Source organism: Adiantum capillus-veneris, chromosome 22 (genome assembly GCF_014529385.1).
Source record: "Adiantum capillus-veneris isolate H3 chromosome 22, ASM1452938v2, whole genome shotgun sequence".
Classification (NCBI taxonomy): Eukaryota; Viridiplantae; Streptophyta; class Polypodiopsida; order Polypodiales; family Pteridaceae; genus Adiantum; species Adiantum capillus-veneris.
In genome coordinates, this window is record NC_140952.1 from 20500433 (window position 1) to 20518018 (window position 17586).

The 17586-nt window shown below is 39.0% G+C and overlaps 1 protein-coding gene across 1 annotated transcript in view; it reads left to right on the forward strand.

Annotated features, from left to right (window-relative positions):
- LOC147429005 (CMP-sialic acid transporter 5-like) overlaps positions 1-3178 on the forward strand; it is a 102936-nt gene extending 99758 nt beyond the window's left edge. Inside the window, exons 5-14 of the mRNA XM_086494934.1 lie at positions 308-352; positions 477-536; positions 843-962; positions 1042-1119; positions 1199-1268; positions 1528-1635; positions 1746-1879; positions 1970-2034; positions 2677-2725; positions 2799-3178. Coding sequence (XP_086351060.1) covers positions 308-352; positions 477-536; positions 843-962; positions 1042-1119; positions 1199-1268; positions 1528-1635; positions 1746-1879; positions 1970-2034; positions 2677-2725; positions 2799-2852 — 783 coding nt within the window. The 3' untranslated portion in view covers positions 2853-3178. The remainder of the gene's footprint in view (positions 1-307; positions 353-476; positions 537-842; positions 963-1041; positions 1120-1198; positions 1269-1527; positions 1636-1745; positions 1880-1969; positions 2035-2676; positions 2726-2798) is intronic.
- Positions 3179-17586: the final 14408 nt, after the last annotated feature.

Genomic DNA, 17586 nt, shown 5'->3' on the forward strand with positions numbered 1-17586 from the left:
TCAGCGTATGAAAAACATATATGTTTTCCTTTATTGGAAAAGCTGTTTATTAACTCCACATGATAATTGTACATAACCTTCATCTCATGAGTCATTCTGGACCACTGAACTTCGAAGCACACTATTACTTTCTTGCTTTCTTTCCATCTTCAGATTTGTTCAATGTATGCAAAACATACATTATTTGGTTGATTGGAAAAGCGGTTCATTAAAACTCAATTGCTCGGAGGTTTCTAGGTACCTGCTTTGTGGTTTGTCATTTGGAATACTTACTGATACGGGCTTTATAATTTTTCTTCAATTGCAGCTCTATTTTAATCCTGCAACCACAAAAATGCTCAGCAATTTGAAGGCGAGTCTCACTGAACTGTTTTCCTTCAATGATATAAATTTCTTCAGCGTAGCAACTCAGACCTTGTTTCAGATGTCGAAAAAAATAAATTAAGTATATTCTGGTTTCTGTTTATGGTAAACAGGTCCTTATGATAGCTTTGCTGTTAAAGTTTATAATGAGACGACGCTTCAGTGTGATGCAGGTGGGTGCCTAAAAACAGTTACAATTAGCATCATTGAATTTTATGCTTGAAGTGCCCTTGTGTTCATAGTTTTGCAAATTGGAAGGCTTAGAGACTCCCATTGACTGGAAAGGACCTGGGCATCTGTGTCCCCAGTTTGGAATTTATCTTCTTGTTTCCCCTTTTTAGTTGTTTGATTTGTTCAAATAGGCAAGGAAGACGGGTGGGGTGTGTGTGAGTGGGGTGGGGGGGGGGGGGGGGGGGAGGGCAGTCTACGAGCATTGTTTGGTTTCTCTTTTATGATCTAACTGATGATTCAATTTTCAGTGGGAAGCATTAGGGTTGTTATTGATTGGAATCAGCGTGAATCAACTGCGAGCTACACCTACAGGCGCTTCCTTTGGCCTCCCAGAAGCTCAAATTGCCTATGTCTATACACTTCTCTTTGTAAGGCTTGTGATTATCTTTCAGGCCTTTCAGATTTTGTGATAATAAGTAAGAGGGTGACCATTAGTTTGAATTTTAGATTACTGTACCATCATTAGCGTCTGTGTTCAACGAGTATGCCCTGAAGAGTCAGTTTGACACCAGCATATATCTACAGGTGAGCTGTGTTTTGATGTCTGCCTGAAATTTTCTCGCTATCTTTTATGATGTTCTAAGTGGGTGATTACCTTGTGCAGAACTTGTTTCTATATGGTTATGGGGCATTCTTCAATTTTGTTGCAATTGTTGTCATTACAGCTTTCAAAGGTTTGCAGCTTCCAACTCTTCTGCTGTTCAACACATTGGACTTACTTAGTGAGAGTTAGATTCAGGTTTTGAAATGTGTGTATTTTGGAGGGTTTTTAATAATTTTGGGTGATGGCGATAGCATTTGGCCTTAAGTCGGTGAACGTGGGAAGTTTAATAACCCTACTTTTCCAGCAAAAAGATATGTTTGAACGTATGCTTTCAATTAGGTTTTACTAATGGTGTTCTCATTTGTGTCTATGCTTTGTACTGTTTTCAGGAGGCAACCATCTTGATATTTTCCATGGGCATTCCAAAGCCACCATGTTTCTCATTCTCAATAATGCAGCGCAAGGAATACTTTCTTCCTTTTTCTTTAAATATGCAGGTATATAGCTGGTTTCTTTTGTTTCCTGAGGAGCTATAAATTAAATTTCAGTGAAATGAGCCTGTTAAAAGTTTTCATCATCTCTAACATAGTCTTTCTTGAGATATCAGATACAATTCTGAAGAAATACTCCTCAACGGTGGCCACTATCTTCACTGGATTGGCTTCTGCAGCTCTGTTTGGACACACCTTGACCATCAATTTCATTCTAGGTGTTTCAATTGTTTTTATCTCAATGCATCAGGTAGGAGCCTGAGCAATTACCAGACCCCTTTCATTAAGCTTTCCTAGATGTTTCCGTCAACATTTTAATTTTTTTCCACAATTAATGCAGTTCTTTTCATCACTAGCAAAGCCCAAAGATGGTCATCGTGAAGGCTCCAGCCAGCTAAATACAATGTACTCTCTCTCTCTCTCTCTCTCTCTCTCTCTCTCGTGTGGTAGATTGGTTATGCCATTTCCCTCTTGAATGACAGGTCTTGAGTTCAAGACTTGTCTCATAGATTTTTGAGGTCTCTTGGGATGGACGTGAAAATTCTCTTCTTCTCTCTCTCTCTCTCTCTCTCTCTCTCTCTCTCTCTCTAGATCTTTAAGGTCTCTTGGGATAGTTTCCTACGACGTTAAAACTCTCTTCTCTTCTTCTCTCTCTCTCTCTCTCTCTCTCTCTCTCTCTCCCCCCCCCCCCCCCCCCCCCCCCCCCCAATACTACATCCAAGTTGGTACCGGGTGGAGATTGCTAGTGCCTTGCATATGATGGTTGTATCCCCCTATGCATATTGTTCCGCATCCATTAGAGTTAGAGCTCCATCCCTCTCATCCCTCAAATGCATGTACATACACACCCTGATATCAGTCTATTTTATTTTGTAGCTTTTTTCCCCCCTAGCACTCGTCCTTTGTTTTTTGTGGATACTCAGATGACACACACGTGTACACCCATCTATTATATAAATGTCTTGAGTGTGCAATCCCTAAGATAAAAATTGCGAAATTATGCTGATCACTAGAGAGGTCTGAGCTCAAAATCTAATTTTGATGCAGGTCAAAAGATTCGTCGTTACTTGATATGGCTGCTGGTGCCACTGAAGAAGTAAGTCAGCTGACCCCTAAATTGCAGCTCTATTTTTACATCAAATATGTAAAATAATGGCATTCCTCTACAGGCCTCTCACAAGATAAACATGCGAAATGAACGTGAGCCGCTTCTTCCAACCTAACTGGTTCTACTGGTACATGACATTAAGAAGTCATTGACAAACACATAGAAAGGACCCCCTGAGCCGGCCATCGAGCAGCATTGTTTCGGCTGAATTAAATAAGGGGAGAGATCTGCATGGTCGAGGGCATTCGATATGCTGGAAGGGGAAAATAGGACTTAGGGCTTGATGAGGGTGCAAAATCCAGTTCTTCCCTTAACATAGCATGTCTTCTGCAAATTACACCGCACCTATAAGTGAGGTTGTAGATGTAGGCTGGAAATTTTGAAATTTGGTGAGCTTATTTGTACATCTTATCTCATATATTCAATTTGTTACTTTTTTCATGTTTTGGCATTCGATCAAGAACTATGAAACATATATGTGATGCAGTCCTAATGAAATGTCTGTAAGTCCAGTGACTAGTGTGTATTATGACATCCATTTAAAAGCTACTAAGTTGCCTAATAATAACATGTTAGATAATGGAAGGTGTTATGGTTCAGTGAGGATGAAGGGCCTTGATCACTCTTATTCATTGGCCCAACCCAATGGGGGGCAATCTATGTAAATCGTGAACAATCTGCCTTGTTTGCACGTGCTTTAGGGTTGTAAAGTTGACATGACCAATACTTTTATGTCATAACTCTGCCCAACCATCTCGACTTACTGACGTTTGCATACATGCCACTATGTAAACATGGACCTCTTGCTTCCAATGAGAATAAGCAGTCGTTCTAGTTGCCACTTGTTAATATTTTCCTTGGTGTGGCATTTTTAAACTTCTCAAAAAGAAATTGTAATGGTTAATTCGGACTTGTAACCCCTAATTCGGCATTTGTCCAATTGGTGCCAAATTCTTTGTGAGAGTAGGCACATATAAAACATCTCCCAAAGCAATAAGCACCATCTTTCTCCAACATGTGCGATCCTATGCATTGTATCATCACTTTTAGCTAGAAACTCATCTTGTTGTAGCTCCTCTTTTTTGTTAAACTATTCACCATGGTATGTCGTAGTGTCCAAACACCAATGGTCTGGTTGCTGTGGCTCTATTGCACTTCCAACAACATGCACCTCAGGAAATAAATGCCCGTTTAACTAGTTACCATATAGATTGTTGTAACGGGGATTGTAGCTTGGAAAGTTTCCTTTGTCCATCCCTCCTTGCCTTCTGCTATGGCCATGAGTATGATTTATTTGTGTAGCATTCTCTCTCAAAATGACCATAGATACCATATCCACTGTAGTAACCATCTTTGTGGGTGTATGATTCTTGCGACACCAGGGTTGGGCTCTCGCCCTGCCTCTATGGTTGTAATCATTGTAGTTGTGATTATGTGATTGCAATCAATTTTTCCACCATCATGATTTAGCTGTGTAGCTCTCTCTCAAAATGCCCATAGATGCCATATCCATTGTAGTAACTATCTTTGTGGGTGCATGAATCTGACACCACCACATGCATAGGGTTGGGCTCTCCCCCTACCTCTATGGTTGTAATCGTTGTATCTTGGATTATGTGATTGCAATCATTTTAATAACCATTATTTTCAGGATCATAGTTGCTTCTTCTACCTCTTTGATTTCCATGACCTTATTTAGAGTAAAAACTTGATCTTTGGAATTGCTACATGACATAGAAGAGCCTGCCTTGTCTAGCTTAAACTGTATTTGTAAGTAATTTGCCTTCTTATTCTTTGTCCATGCAAGTAATCATCATCAAAATAATGTGGCATGTACTCTCCTCCTCCATTTGTATGTAGATTGTAGGCATTTAATGTGACGTCTATTCTCCTTCTCAACCATTGCTTTAAACTCCAAAAACACTTCAAATACCTTTGACTCTATCTTTAGGAAATAAATCCATGTCATCTTGCTAAAGCCATCTATAAAGGTGGTAGCTATACAATTGAATCGCTCGTAATTTTTGATCTACCAATTTGTGCCAAATTCTTGGTGATTCTTTCTCCAAGAGTGGTACGAAATCAAGATGTGTGATCTTATGCATTTTATCATCACTTGTAATTGCAAACTCATCCTCTTGCAACCTCTCTTTTTGTCAAACTAATTGCCCTGACATGTCATGTGATTGGTGGCACCACTGTCCAAATACCAATCGTATAAATGATGTGGCTCTACCATACTTCTAACATATGCACCATAGGAAATAAATATTCACTTGACCTCTTATGTTATAGATTGTCATAATGGGGACTCTTAACAGTAAATTTCCTCCATGTCTAACACTACCTCAACCTCTTCCAACATGGTCACAACTATGATTTAGTTGTGTGTAGCATTCTCTCTCAAAATGACCATAGATACCACATCTATTACAATAACCATCTCCATAGGCATGGTTGCTTCTTTCACCTCTTTGATTTCCACAGTGTGCTCTAGAGTAAAATGGATCTTTGGAGTTGCTAAGTGATGTAGAAGGGTTTGCCTTGCCCTACTTAACCTCTTCTTGTAATCATAGACAAATCTAGCATGTTTTCTGAAGTACCCAAAGACTTGTTTTCTAACCACAAACCATTTAATGTTATTGACACTAAGTCTTTGTCTAAAAATTCGACATTTATGTTGGAGGTATTCATGTATCTCTGTCACATAATCTGATATAGATTTGTTTCGATATGTAACGTTTGCTTCAACAAATGAGCTTCTTGTGGCTCTATATATGAGCTATTCATCCTTGTAAGAATCTCCCATGCTTCCTTAGGTGATTGAGCCTTCTATAGATAGTCTTATGAAAATATCATTGACACATAATAGATTTCAATGCATTACCTTTTTGGAATTTTGCATCCACTTATTGTATGTCTCTACTTGACCTTTCTATATTGTTATTCATTGATTCATTTCCAGCCCTTGGACACACAAGCTCACATGTAACATAATACCATAAGTCTTTTCCCATAAAGAAATTCTCCATCCCATAAGTCCACACATTTCTCCCATGTTAGCTTCTCTCCAATAATATGAGAAACTTGAGATTAGCTCTCAGCCATGTTTACATGTTCTAGGAAAAAGCGATGAGTCTTCCTTGTATTTTTGCTAAGATCTCAATTGAAAACATGTCCAAAAAAAACTTGAACCAAACTATTGCGATGGTTGCAAGCATGGGTAATTGGTGTGTGCACGGCATACTATACGACCTACCATGCATTACTACATAAATACAACTGAGGGACCATAAGGTGTAAAGCATGGGTGACACAAGGCAATTGCCAATTGGTCTCTATTTCCAAGAGGCCACATATTTGAGCCTCTCCCTTTACTCTATCCATTGATGCTAAGGCTATCCAAAGTCAATGCTTTGGTCATGACTTCAATTCAAATGATACTAATTAAAAGCGTTAAAGAAAGCTCCCATTTAAAAAATTAAAAAATATCCACACTACTGAGATATAAAAACAATTATAAAAATCTTCTTTCTAAATCTGAGAATGGATAGTTTGGCATTTCAAAATTTGGCTCAGAATCAGTCTCCATAGAGTGGTAGTGACATTCCCTTACTAGCAAGCTAACCCAATTCCTTACAAGCCTCTTTTGGGGTCCAAGTCTTTCCTAATGATGTTTTAACCTGGTCTTATGCTGGCATGAAAGGATTGGATCAAGTTTCCAGCACTTGATAGTCCGCACCAAGGATGCCACACCAGTTCTGTGTGGCATTGATATTGAGTGGACCGTAATTATGCTGGTAGATTTAGGGAGAAATTTGAAAGACAACTTAGAATGGATTTCATCACACCAATTGACAAAGCAACTTGGCTGTTAGGAATATTCATTGTCCAAAAAAGAAGAAGTAAAGAGAGTCATAGACTACAAAAAGGTAAATGAAATGACAATGGTAGATTCTTTTCCAATTTGCTACTACACAATTTTCATTTTGGATGTGTTTTCTTGATACAATCAAATCAAGATGGATTATGCAGATAGAGAGAAAACGGTATTTATTACTAAATGACGACGTTCAGGTTGGAAAGTTCCTAAGACTCATCTCAAAGAGTAGTGATAGTGATTTTGAAGCCCTTCAACACTATCTTCATGATGACCTATGTGGTTAATTTCACCGTGTTTCGTAGCTATGTCGAGCACATCAATCATTTGTTGAGGAAAATTTTCATGAAATATTGAGAAGCTTAATTGAGTTCAATCCATTGAAATGTGCATTTTGCATAGAGAATGGAACATTGCTTGAACACATTGTTTTTGTTGTGGGTATTTGAATTGACCCAAGCAAGGTGAAAGTTATCAGGATTGCAAAGAATCCAAAAAGTATCAAGAGTTTGCTACATTTTCTCTCCCAAGTGCACTGGCATGGCCGAATGCTTAGATACTTAGAAAACATTGCATCATCCTTTAATGTGCAATTGAAGTAGTAGCAACTAAAATGGCATCGATGATGAATGTAATAAGGCCATTATATATTTTCAATTGATTTTATTCAAAGCCTCGGTGATGTAACCACGTCAATGAAATCTTCCTTTCCATGTATTTGTGGATACTAGATGTGTCAATCTGTGCAATTTTAATGCACGTAAAAGGGAAAAAGTGGCAGTCACACGTGGATCATGCAAGCCAAAGGTCCAAGAAATTATTTAGCTACCAAAGAAGAAGCATTTGGGATCATTTACTCCATTAGCACATTTAAGCACTACCTACTAGATTTTTTAAAATTTATTTTTGCATGTAGATCACTCATACCTCATGTACATGGTGGCAAAGAAAACTCTACGTATAGAAAGTCTACAAGAGAGATGCTCAGCTGGATTTGTAGTGATGCGCTTGCCAAAAAAAATTATACAATTGCCAATTAATTGGCTTGGAATTTCGAGACCTACCAAATGGTGTGCAAGGTGAAGGAATTGAGTATGATCTATTGATGTTGATTTCGTTGTTATTATTGTTCAACCAAAGGAATGGTATAAAGAATTGTTCAAATACATGCAAACACAGGTTTCCCAAAGCATTCACTAGAGAACAAAAGGAAACAAATGAGCGAATAATGTGAATAGATAGATGGAAAACAAATGAGCGAATAATCTGAATAGATAGATGGAAAACTATATGCTATGTCGATGTGCCTCAAATCATGGACAAGAAGTGAGGCTTCATCACACCCATGAAAAAATTGGAGTCGGACACTTTGGAGGTGATGCCAAAGCCCAAAAGGTGATTTTGGCAGGTCTCTGTTGGAAAGATGCAACAAAGTTTTTTTCAACATTTTGGGGTCAATTGGTGCAAAGAGATGGAATATGGAACCAATTTTGCTTCTTGGACCCTTTGAAAAATGGGGACTTGATTTCATAGGGCCACGAGCTTACCCAAGTGGAAATTCATATTTGGTAAAAGCCTCAAGTTGCTATGTCAAATAGGTTGAAACCTTTTGAAAACAAAGGAGGTTTGAAGCCAACAGAGCTATCAACATCTCCATCAGAATAAACCTACAAAATATATACTTTTGCCCTCTTTTATGCTAATTTTCTCTTTTAATCATGGCATATACTCTCTCGATTGCGTATCTCTTGCTCTCTTATCTTTCATATATTTATACTATTGTAATTTAATTCATATATTTATACTATTGTAATTTAAGCTCCATGAGATGAATAAAGAGGCGGAAGACAAATACTCAACCATCCAATATGGTGTCTTGTGTTTTGATTCTTGTGTTATGTTGCTTTCTTTACGTGTGGTGATTATTCAATGAATCATTTTACTAAATTTATTTTGATTTAACCAATCGAAGTTGTGTTGAAAGTGTTGGGAAGATTTTAGGAAACCAACAAACTCAATGAGTCAACAATAGTTTTCAATGCCTAGACCAATGTGATCCTTGGGTTTGAGGGTTTCAATGACTAGCCAAACTTCTTTATGAAAAAAAACATCATACAGTTTTGATGGCCAATAATGTTGGTGAGCATATGTAGTACCATTTAAAAAAGAAAATGAGTATAAAGATGGTTTAGACCCATATGATAGTGCACAAGAAGTGAGTGATGTACTACTTGCCAGACAATGGACATGAAAAATCTCAATTAATATCTTGTAGGGTCTATTGAAGAAAGTAGTGGAGCAGTACCAAACCAATTGGGAGAAAAGCTTCACGTGGTACTGTGGACATTATGAAAAAGGAAACAACTAGGTATAATGCTATTTTGTTGGCTTATAGCACATAAGTAGTGATCTTGATGGAATACATTGTCTTGTGCCTTGGAATTGCAGCCAGTGAAAGATTTCCAATTATTTTTTGCCAAGTGGTTGGTAATATTGTTCAAATATCAAGAAAAAAATTCATTGATTGGCACTTGAAAATCAAAGCATTAAATGAAGGATCAATAATGATTTTGTTTAACACCCATATCAACCTAATGTTGTATAAATTTCACTCGTGATGGATTGGTTCGTATTGGATTCATGAAGTGGTTAGTGCCAACCATTTCTTTTTGAAACAACTTAATAGTACATGTCAAACATGCCAATGGATGTCAGCTATGACCTTGCTATAGTCACATGGTGAAACAAAAACAAGCTCAACCATTTGACTCGACAAAGAAAGCTCAACCACCAAAATGGGCAAACACTGAGCCAAAAGTTTTCGTAAACTTAATCTTGCTGATGTCAATTATAGATTTCAAAATCTTAAAGACAAGATTTCTCAAAGTGCAAAAAATTTGAGATCTCTCATCCTCATTTAGCATTTAATGGCCCAAATTGGAAAAATAATCATTGTTGGACTTATAATTGCTTGCAATTCAAAGTGAGTCCATGGAGACCAACTATTGATGGATCTCAGCTATTATTGAATCACAATGGAAGGATAATCATTGCTAGACTTATGCATGCTTGCAATTCAAAGTGAGCGCATCGTAACAAACTATTGATGAATCTCAAAGTGGGGTCAAACTTGATATAGATTGAAGATTCATATAAATACACATATTTTTGCTTGCATGCAAGTTTCTCTAGTCTATTGCTTGTGCTCTCTTGTGCATTTTTTGAGTTCTCTCTTTGCACCTTGTACACTCCTTGATGTTCCTTCATCACCTTCACACTTATCGTGTCTTTTGAGTGGGTTAACCTCAACGAATTAATTTTTAGGGACAAGGAGATGCTCATTGGTTAAAGATTCTTACACTTGAGAAGTATTATGAGATCTTGGTGCTCTAGGGGACCTAAAGGCTATCATCTTTTTTACAGACTATGAAAAGAACATATCGAAGGAGGTGGGTGACGAAGGAGGTGGGTGACGAGGAGCACTTTATCACTCTAGAATTTGTTAGGCACTTCTAACTTCTATATAAGAAAAACAAAGTGCCATAGAAGTCAACCAAACGTCCCAAATTTTTATTTCTGGAGAAGGCAAAGCAAAGAGTCCCATATTGGATGGGCAAAGATGGAACAATTTCATAACAAATTTGAGTGGGTTTTGTAGTATGTTTGGCTATATCAAATGACAAGGATGATGACAAAAGAGTGCTTGCAATTCCTTTATCATGCTAAGAAGGAGAACAATGTCGCGTGGGTCAAGATTTTTTACAAAAAGATGTGGGAATTTATCAAGAAAGTAGATAGAAGATTGAACAAGAAGGTGATGCAATTGAACTAGATTTGATTGTATTACTGCTTATAAATCCTATTTTTGCAAATATGATAGGCACATCAAAGGTAGCATGCTTGTTTGAAAAAAGGAAGGCTACTTATGTATTCTATTTTAAAAAATGAGCTAGGCATGTCAAATGTAGCATGCCTTTTAGGAAAACAAGTCTATCAAAGTCCTCTTAGCAACTTGCAGTAGTTGATGCCATGTAGGCGGACTCTCCTTGAGGTAAATACACAAACTTTAATGGTGTAAGTTTCAACAAGTCAGCGGAACATCACAACATTGGCCACTCCTGCCACCTTCAATGACGCCTTTGCAATTGGCATCCACCACAATATCCATCAACCTCTATGCATTAGAGTTCTTCAAATTTTTTTGATCTCCTACAAAGTTAAAGGCAAATCACCAATGTGCTTACATGGTACTTGACAAGATAATGTAGGGTGGTCTTGTCTGTGTCATTAGAATTTGGAAGCAAAGCTTGCAGATTTACACTAGTCAATATGTGCATAAAAAATTTTCAAGATGAACATAAACGTCTATGTGAATCATGGCATTGTGCTCAGAGCAAAGATGAAGCCACAACTCTTGCATAAAAATATACGAGCTTGGTGGGCCTTGGTAGCGGGCTCAAATTTGTCACAAAAGGATTGTTGGCTAAGTTGGTGAATTGACGACTTTAGAGAATGCATGATACACAATCAAGAAGAGTGAAATCAAAGAACCAAATAATGTGCCTTATCAACCCGGCATCTTAATTGTGGCCTCAAAGCAAATAAACTCGTCAGTTTTGATGAAAGCAGTTCAAGTTGCCAAAACTCTCAACCCGTTTGCCCCTCAAGTTTCTCCAAAATATTCCACGTGCACATGCCTTTTCTTGGACTTGAAAAAAATGATGCTTTACTTCCCATCTTCTTCTCTTCTTTTGAATCAATGCCTTGTATGTATGAAAAGGACTTTGATAGTTGTCTTTGTCCATAGTTACATCAAGCTTTATAATGACTTTTGAACATCTTGACATTCTTTATCAAACAACCTTTTGTGTCATCTATTTTTGTTGATACCATGGACATGCTTTATGGAAAAGAATTCTTCGACACAAAAACAAATAACTTTCTTAGAAGCTTCCCATTTAGTTTCCAATGGTCTATCATGTTGAACGAAATGATTCATTAAACTTCTTGCCTATAGTTGACCTTCAATTTTGTATAGTAAAAAAAATTAAGTTTAATGTATTTTTTCCTCTCTTTCTCTCTCTCTCTCTCTCTCTCTCTCTCTCTCTCTCTCATTCTCATTATATAGTAAAAAAAATCTCCCTGTGCTAACGCAAACCCTTTGAGGGAATTTTTTTTTAAATAACACAAGAGCTTTAAAAAAGAAAATTCTATTCACTTTTACATCTCCGTGTGCTAACGCAAACCCTTTGATGGATTTTTTTTTAATAACACAAGAGCTTTAAAAAAGAAAAGTGTATCTAGTTTTACATACAATGTGTGTGTGTGTGTGTGAGAGAGAGAGAGAGAGAGAGAGAGAGAGAGAGAGAGAGAGAGAGAGAGAGAGAGAGAGAGAGAGTAAAAGAAGACTCTATTCACTTTTTTGTTTTTTTGGCAAACCTCACTAATAATGAGTGATATATTAAATCCAAAAAGAACTGCATAAAATCTAGTACTAAAAGACTCATAAAGCCAAGCTAACATCATTGGATTCCATCACCAGTGACCCTCTCACATTGAGTTGAAGGAGTCCAAGACAACTAGTAATACATAAAAAATATAGGAAGATAGCCATCACTTGGTTGGAGATTCAATCGGAGGGGTTGCCAGTTGCCACCCAAAAACCACTCCACCTCTGACCAAAAGCACAAGCCAAGATTGAGCACCAACCAAACCTTCCTCAAGGAGAGTTTCATTTGCCTCAATAGGCCGGTCCTGCAAGTCGTAGGACATCTCCAAAGTCGAACCAAAAGAAAACAATGCATCAAGCCATAGAGGGGCCTCTCCCCTTTGAATTTGGCTCTTTATTGCCACAATGGGGGCCACCCTTGCCACGAGCCAACTCCCACCCGAGGAGTATTGCAAAAACAAGCACAACTGAGGGAGGAGTGGCTGGGAATCCCCCTCTGGGCCGATCTCCTGATCCTCCGACTGAGCCATCTTTGTAGTGTTTCCATTAGCTACGTTACTATGTAGTGTGGGGTCTACTCCTTGCTGTAGAGCCTCCCTGGCCTGAGCACTCTCGTAAACAAAGCAAACATCAACACTGTGCAGGTCTTGCAAACCCTCTTGAATCTTCGCCGGTGCAAATCATTTAGGAGGCTTGGCTTTTTTTTTTGTTCAACTCAAACTTTTGATCCTTGGAGGCTTGCAATTTTTTTTTCAACTCAAACTTGGCTTGGCTTTTTCGTTTTTTCAACTCAAACTTTTGATCCTTTAGGAGGCTTGCGTTTTTTTTTTTTCAACTCAAACTTTTTGTAGTGAATAGAAAGTGACTAGGTGTGAATGGAAGAATTATCCAGAAGAGTGGTTGTGCAAGGTGAGGGCTACGAGACTGCTCACCACTCTATAGCATGTGAGCCCCCAAGTGCTTTGGGGGGGGGGGGGGGGGGTAGGGGGCGTTGTGGTAGGGTGGGTGGTGTTCGTGCTCTTGCATGCCACTCAATTGTTTGGCCTACAAGAGGAGGTCGCTCCTTCTGCATCCTTCTTTGGAGGGAATTCAGGCGACCATTGCATGCTGTCTCTACAGAGGGAGAGGGATGTGTGGTGCATGCTTAGGGTGGAAGTTTGAATGTGAGGCTTGGTTGTAAGGATTGGTTCCTTCCTTGGATGTAGGTCACTAATTTGAGTTTGAGATTTGTAGATTGTGGTGATTTGCCGCAAGTTTGTGTGCAGACGATTGTGGTCGCAAGAGGTGTGCAGAGGCGGTTCAAAGGCTCGTCTTTTTGTTGCATCAAGGTTAGAACTTGTTTTGCAATGGCATACAGGTCTCTCATAGAGTGATGGAAACAACTGAGCTATTTGCGATGTTGCTATGGGACAGGAGGTATGTACAGCATGCATGGGTTACCTGCAACAACTGTAGGTTCTTTTGGCAGTTGCTTAGACAGTCTGGTTGCTATTGGATGTGGTTCTTGGAGAGACTTGGGTAGTTTTTTGAAGTTTTTAGCTGCTCGGTGAAGCATTGAGGAGGATGATTACCCAACGGAAGCTGGGTCATGTCTGCTGATGGGCTGGTCTCTTGTGTGCTATCTGGTTGATCTATGGTAGGGAGCTGATGTGGGTGGAGATTGTGGTCTTTCTTGTTGTAAGTTGATGGCCTAATGGTGCCAGATGTCTTGCGATTGTGCTCTCCCAACTGAGCATGAGGGGCATATGATATCTGATCGGATGCTGGTATTTTCTATTTTGGTGGGAGGTGGCCAATGATGGAGCTTCGGGCTCCTCCCTTCATGCGGCTGAATCTTTCAAGTTTTGTGGATTGCTTGCAAGGATGAGGACTTCTTGGTGGCAGCTTGACAAGATTTCTACATCATTTTGTATCTTTTGAGGGTGACTCCCTATTTAGCTGTTATTTCCTTGTGTCATGATTTACTTTTTGTCTTGGGGTGGCTCCCCTATTAGCCCCAAGGGTTCAAAGATGGACGTGTTCTATGTACGGTCTGCACTATATGGTGCTTCATGGCTTTGTATGGGTATGTGTATGGGTATGGAGTTGTATGAGTTGTTCTTGATCTAGCGAGGATTTGGATTTTTGTATTAACTTGGTAGATTTTGATCCACTATGCTGTCACAAGGAATCATCATCTTAATATTTGTATTCTCCTTCCTTGTAAAAAACACAATTATCTACCAAGTAGAGAGCTTCTTTGTCAACTCATTCAATGTAGGGCTATTTTTCATGTGTAGGTCTTTTTGGAGATCTACGATCCTCAATCCTTGGATAAAATTGAGCATTAACCTTGACTGGGTTGGCAATACTGGATAGAACTTCACGTATCTCTTCAGTCGTAAGGCTTCTTTTGGTACATATTCCCCTTCTTTGTGCTTGAATTTGTGGATTTGCAAGAGGGTGTTATGAGCTCTTCCTCTTTGAGAAAATTCCTCAATAAATTTGTCAAACACTTTCTCTATAGACTCAAAATCTCTTTGTTCTATGGAATCAAACGAGGTGGAGGCATCTTCTTCAAGGGTAAGTCCAAATCCTGTGAATTGGGTTGGAAAGTCTAGGACTTCTTCAGCTCGAATGATGTGCACAGATGCTACCACGTGGTCCCTGGGATATCTATTTTTAGAATATTTTTTGTTTACCCACTTCTAGACCTCAAATATGGTTTGATGCTACAGTGATCCACTGTTTTTGGCTGGTCGTGCAGGTGGCCATTCCTCTCCTCAGACCCTTTCTTCTCGTTCTTGTTCCCGATGGATCCAACGTTCTTGTTCTATTCTCATCCTAGTACTACTGATGGAGTGGTGGTATTGGTGGTGCTCCTAGCTCTAGTATGGCTTGATAATGACCTCTGTTTGCGTTCTTCTTTGGTGCTTCATACTATTCAAGCGATGCTTGATATGATAGTGGTGTGGTTTGTGGGTTTTGAGGGTTGGGCAATGACTATCTAGTGGTTTGCGATGTGGTGTCATAGTCTTTAGGAAGAGAATTGTGGATTTTCTAGGGGTATGTGTGGGATTTTTCTTTTCTTTGGAAGCTTCTATTAACAATTTTGGCGTCATAACTCTTCCTACATCCCCTCGATGGACTGGCTCATATTCTCGTCTCTATACTTATCAACAAAAATGATATTAATTTCTGTTGCTGTGTCATAAGAAAACAAGTATCAGAGTTTGTCTTTTCTTAATTCATTCACATGGGTTCCATGCAACATAGTAAAAGACGACCCTCCCATCCCGTGCTTGTAGATCCTAAAGTTTTCATGAATTGTAGCCACTCTTTCCACTCTCTTGTCATGAATGTAAAAGGCTCCATGAAGGTTAGGTCTAGGAAGCTCTTCAATACAGATGGATTGACGTCCTTGAGCATCCGTGTAAACTAGGAATCCAGGAGAGTTTGTTCCCTTTAGGAAGATTTTCGTGTATTTCGATGTGGTCAAAAGGGTTTTGGGAGGTGCTACCCCCTATAGCTCCTTGTTGTTGGAAGCCTCCTAGTTGCTTAGCCATCCGATTATGATTTGTCAGAAGAGGTGTCAGTATCACTACCCTCTTCTATGATTGGAGCTAAGGGATCTATCTTGGCTTGGTTTAGACTCTCCTTCATTGACACTAGACTTCCTTGGTCAGTAGTTACTCTACCATCTCTCATAAGATACGTGCTCGATCTCAAATACATGAAAAAACACAGACACTCTTGCAAAATCCCATTCTCTTACCTGTGAGGTTAGCTAGCTCCTTGTGCAGCCTTTTCTCTCGATAACATGGATACCTGGGTACACAAGATCAAGCACTTCTTCTCTTGGCCCTTTGGGTGATTAGTCCAATTTCTCTCTGGACTCTTCACTTGAATTAAAAAATTGCAAATTTTTTGAGATCTAGGTTAAGAATTTGAGAAATCAAAGCCTAATCTTTAAGAAGGTCTTTGAGAGTGATTCTTGAGTCTATTTGGTTCAACCAAGGTAGTTATGGAAACCTAGAAAGATTGCCTACAGACTGGTATGGTCAAATTTTCAAGTTGGACTAAATAGCAACAACCATGATTGGTGACACTGGCAAGCTTTTTGAGCCTAGTCAATTCCTGTTGGTTGGCTACTACCTTGTGGGCCTTTTGACACTTTGTATGAAGTGCTTTGACTCTTTTGGTGCATGTTGGGTCAATTATCAAAATTTTCCTTTCGACATTCAATTTTTGGGTGATTATAGGGGCTTTTCCTTGTCCAAATGAGTCAAGGAGGCTATATTGGGGGGTCCTTGTACTACTAGGCATCAAATGGACTCAACTTGGTCCCAATCTGGCACATATGGCAACTATTGCAATAGCTGGCTTTGGAGTGATTTTTGAATTCTGTCACTTCCCGTGGATTCACAATCACCTGTATAGTCTTTTGCACCTATGTTTCACTTGCAGTTTTGAAATTTGACCTGTCAAAAGTCAAGTTAACTCCCTTGGGGCATGTTCACTTAAGCAATTTTGATTTTTGAACCTTCTTGACTTGTGGAAAGTGGTTTTGGCAAGTATGGGGCTTGGGGACCCTACTGGTATACTCTGGAGGTGAAATTGTGACAGGTGGCAGTAACTGATACGATAGCTGCCATTGGTGTTAGATTCTTGGCTAGTCATCTACTATGGGTTCCTTATCTTTTGGGCTTTCCAATGGCACCATGTATCGCTCAAAATGACCACGTTTTGACCTTTGTCCAAAGTTTTAAGTCCAACTTAGTCAATTATTGTAGAACCTACTCTAACTAATAGCTTAGGACTCAAATAATGGCCAAAAATTTTAGATATGCTCCCCTTGAGTATATGCAAGTGCAAAGACAAGAATTTGTCTATTCACACACCCGTTATCAAGTTATGCACACTTCTTGCCTGTGCAATCACTTTACTATCAAAAGTCGTAATATGGAATCCAAAAGTAACTTTGGCTAGTCTAAGCAACACCAAAATGTAATGTTAACCTAGCTACTACTCCTACATCTAACCTAAACAACAAAGTATCAAAATATAAAACAAAATGGAATAGAAAGAAGTGATAGACGATAGCAAAATTTTTGAATCTAGTCCCAAATCACCCCATCTGCCTACCAACCCAATTTACAACAAGACTCAAAGTGCAGACTCAATGCACAATGCAATAAAGCCAACTATTAAGGTCATCCTAACCTAAGAGGTGACCAAAAGAGAACGCATGGCTCTTTGGTCTACCTGAGAAATCAACAAGCCTCACTGGCTCTCCTACCTAAAGATAAATGTAATGAACTGTAACACTTGGACACTGGGTAAAGAAGAAAATCATTGTGAACTCTCTAGTGTAATTTCTACGTCCCTGGGAATGATGCCAATGTTGGTGGACCTTCGCGATAAGAGGAAGTAGAATAGTGAGAACTCAAACCAATATAAATATGTCAATCCGAGGATGTAGCCGACTTGACTAGTGCATGGAAATGTTGAATGAAATTCCCCAATGGCACTGCACTGATG